At 54.6% G+C, this 2,689-nt stretch overlaps 1 protein-coding gene across 1 annotated transcript in view; it reads left to right on the top strand.

Moving 5' to 3' along the window:
* Positions 1-411: 411 nt before the first annotated feature.
* LOC115416622 (zinc finger protein ZFMSA12A-like) overlaps positions 412-2,689 on the top strand; it is a 43,553-nt gene continuing 41,275 nt past the window's right edge. Inside the window, exons 1-4 of the mRNA XM_030130459.1 lie at positions 412-674; positions 752-826; positions 966-1,058; positions 1,683-1,781. Coding sequence (XP_029986319.1) covers positions 579-674; positions 752-826; positions 966-1,058; positions 1,683-1,781 — 363 coding nt within the window. The 5' untranslated portion in view covers positions 412-578. The remainder of the gene's footprint in view (positions 675-751; positions 827-965; positions 1,059-1,682; positions 1,782-2,689) is intronic.

Below are 2,689 nucleotides of genomic sequence, written 5' to 3'. Positions count from 1 at the left end.
AAGGGTTAAAGGTGGACAGTTAAGTGTCTTTTAGGGTTAAAGGTGGACAGTTAAGTGTCTTTAAGGGTTAAAGGTGGACGTTTGGGTCTTTAAGGGTTAAAGGTGGACAGTTAAGTGTCTTTAAGGGTTAAAGGTGGACAGTTATTAAGGGTCTTTAAGGGTTAAAGGTGGACAGTTAAGGGTCTTTAAAGGTTAAAGGTGGACAGTTAAGGGTCTTTAAAGGTTAAAGGTGGACAGTTAAGGGTCTTTAAGGGTTAAAGGTGGACAGTTAAGGGTCTTTAAGGGTTAAAGGTGGACATTTAAGGGTCTTTAAGGGTTAAAGGTGGACATTTAAGGGTCTTTAAAGGTTAAAGGTGGACAGTTAAGGGTCTTTAAGGGTTAAAGGTGGACAGTTAAGGGTCAGTTCTCGGTCTCCTGTGGTGGATTATCTGTATCTCATTGATTATTCGTTTTCCTCTGGTATCTCCTCAGCGTCGCCCCTCCCTCTCTCGTCTCTTCGTCTCTTCGTCCCGCCCCTTCGCCTGCTGACGGCGGCTGTGTGGCAGGTGGCTCGGCGGCCGGGCGCTCGGCACTATGGGATGCTGGAGGCCTTTATCTCTATGGTAACGGATGCGGTCCCTCAGCTGCTGACGGGTCGACAGAGGACTCTGCTGCTGCTGGCTCTGAGGGCCAAGGTGGGTACGGGTACGGGTACCGGCACCGTTCACCACACGCACATGTGCACCATGATGAGGGCGTGTCCTCTCCTCAGGTGACCCTCTGTGACGACGGCCCACGGGTTGACCACGCCCCCCACAACGAGATGTGGACGGTGTCCGAGGCAGCGGTGAGCATCAGATGAGTGGCTGGGCGTGGCCGGGGGGTGTGGCCAGGGGGCGAGGGCGTGGCCAGGGAGTGTGGCCAGGGGGTGTGGCCAGGGGGCGTGGCTGTAACCTGTGTGTGTTTTGTGGTTGGTCGGTGGTCAGGTGGATGCAGACGTCTCCCAGTGCTGTCAGTCTCTCTCCGTCCTGATGGACAGACTCCGCTGTGGTCAGACGGACAGACAGCACCTCCTGCAGGTCAGCCCTGGAGTGGACCTGGGGTGGACCTGGAGTGGCCCTGGAGTGGCCCTGGGGTGGACCTGGGGTGGACCTGGGGTGGGCTGGGGTGGACCTGGAGTGGACCTGGAGTGGACCTGGAGTGGGCTGGGGTGGACCTGGAGTGGCCCTGGGGTGGACCTGGAGTGGACCTGGGGTGGGCTGGGGTGGACCTGGAGTGGGTTGGGGTGGACCTGGAGTGGACCTGGGGTGGACCTGGGGTTGGTGTGTGTTAGTTGTAACATGTGCTTTGTGTGTGTGTGTTTGTTGTAATGCATCCTTTGTTTGTTGTGACGTGTGCTTTGTTTGTTTGTTGTGACGTGTGCTTTGTTTGTTTGTTGTGACGTGTGCTTTGTTTGTTTGTTTGTTGTGACGTGTGCTTTGTTTGTTTGTTGTGACGTGTGCTTTCTTTGTTTGTTTGTTTGTTGTGACGTGTGCTTTGTTTGTTTGTTTGTTGTGACGTGTGCTTTGTTTGTTTGTTTGTTTTAACATGTGCTTTGTTTGTTTTAACATATGCTTTGTTTGTTTGTTTGTTGTTACGTGTGCTTTGTTTACTTGTTTGTTTGTTTGTTGTGACGTGTGCTGTGTGTCTTTGTGGTCCAACAGGACGTGTTCGACCAGCGGTTCGAGGCGGCGCTCCAGTGTCTGCTGTCAGAGCTACTGTCCAGGATCGAACACATGTTTCCAGTCCCAGATTTCAAACAGGTTAGGACACGCCCACCAGGTGACTCCTTTAGGACACTCCCACCAGGTGACTCCTTTAGGACACGCCCACCAGGTGACTCCTTTAGGACACTCCCACCAGGTGACTCCTTTAGGACACTCCCACCAGGTGACTCCTTTAGGACACTCCCACCAGGTGACTCCTTTAGGACACGCCCATCAGGTGACTCCTTTAGGACACGCCCACCAGGTGACTCCTTTAGGACACTCCCACCAGGTGACTCCTTTAGGACACTCCCACCAGGTGACTCCTGCAGGACACGCCCATCAGGTGACTCCTTTAGGACACTCCCACCAGGTGACTCCTTTAGGACACTCCCACTAGGTGACTCCTGCAGGACACGCCCACCAGGTGACTCCTGCAGGACATTCCCACCAGGTGACTCCTTTAGGACACGCCCACCAGGTGACTCCTTTAGGACACTCCCACCAGGTGACTCCTTTAGGACACGCCCACCAGGTGACTCCTTTAGGACACTCCCACCAGGTGACTCCTTTAGGACACTCCCACCAGGTGACTCCTTTAGGACACTCCCACCAGGTGACTCCTGCAGGACACGCCCATCAGGTGACTCCTTTAGGACACTCCCACCAGGTGACTCCTTTAGGACACTCCCACCAGGTGACTCCTTTAGGACACGCCCATCAGGTGACTCCTTTAGGACACGCCCACCAGGTGACTCCTTTAGGACACTCCCACCAGGTGACTCCTTTAGGACACTCCCACCAGGTGACTCCTGCAGGACACGCCCATCAGGTGACTCCTTTAGGACACTCCCACCAGGTGACTCCTTTAGGACACTCCCACTAGGTGACTCCTGCAGGACACGCCCACCAGGTGACTCCTGCAGGACATTCCCACCAGGTGACTCCTTTAGGACACGCCCACC

Source organism: Sphaeramia orbicularis, unplaced genomic scaffold, assembly GCF_902148855.1.
Source record: "Sphaeramia orbicularis unplaced genomic scaffold, fSphaOr1.1, whole genome shotgun sequence".
NCBI classification, from domain to species: domain Eukaryota; kingdom Metazoa; phylum Chordata; class Actinopteri; order Kurtiformes; family Apogonidae; genus Sphaeramia; species Sphaeramia orbicularis.
The sequence above is the reverse complement of the archived record's forward strand: the minus strand, read 5'-3'. Positions and strand labels throughout refer to the sequence as shown.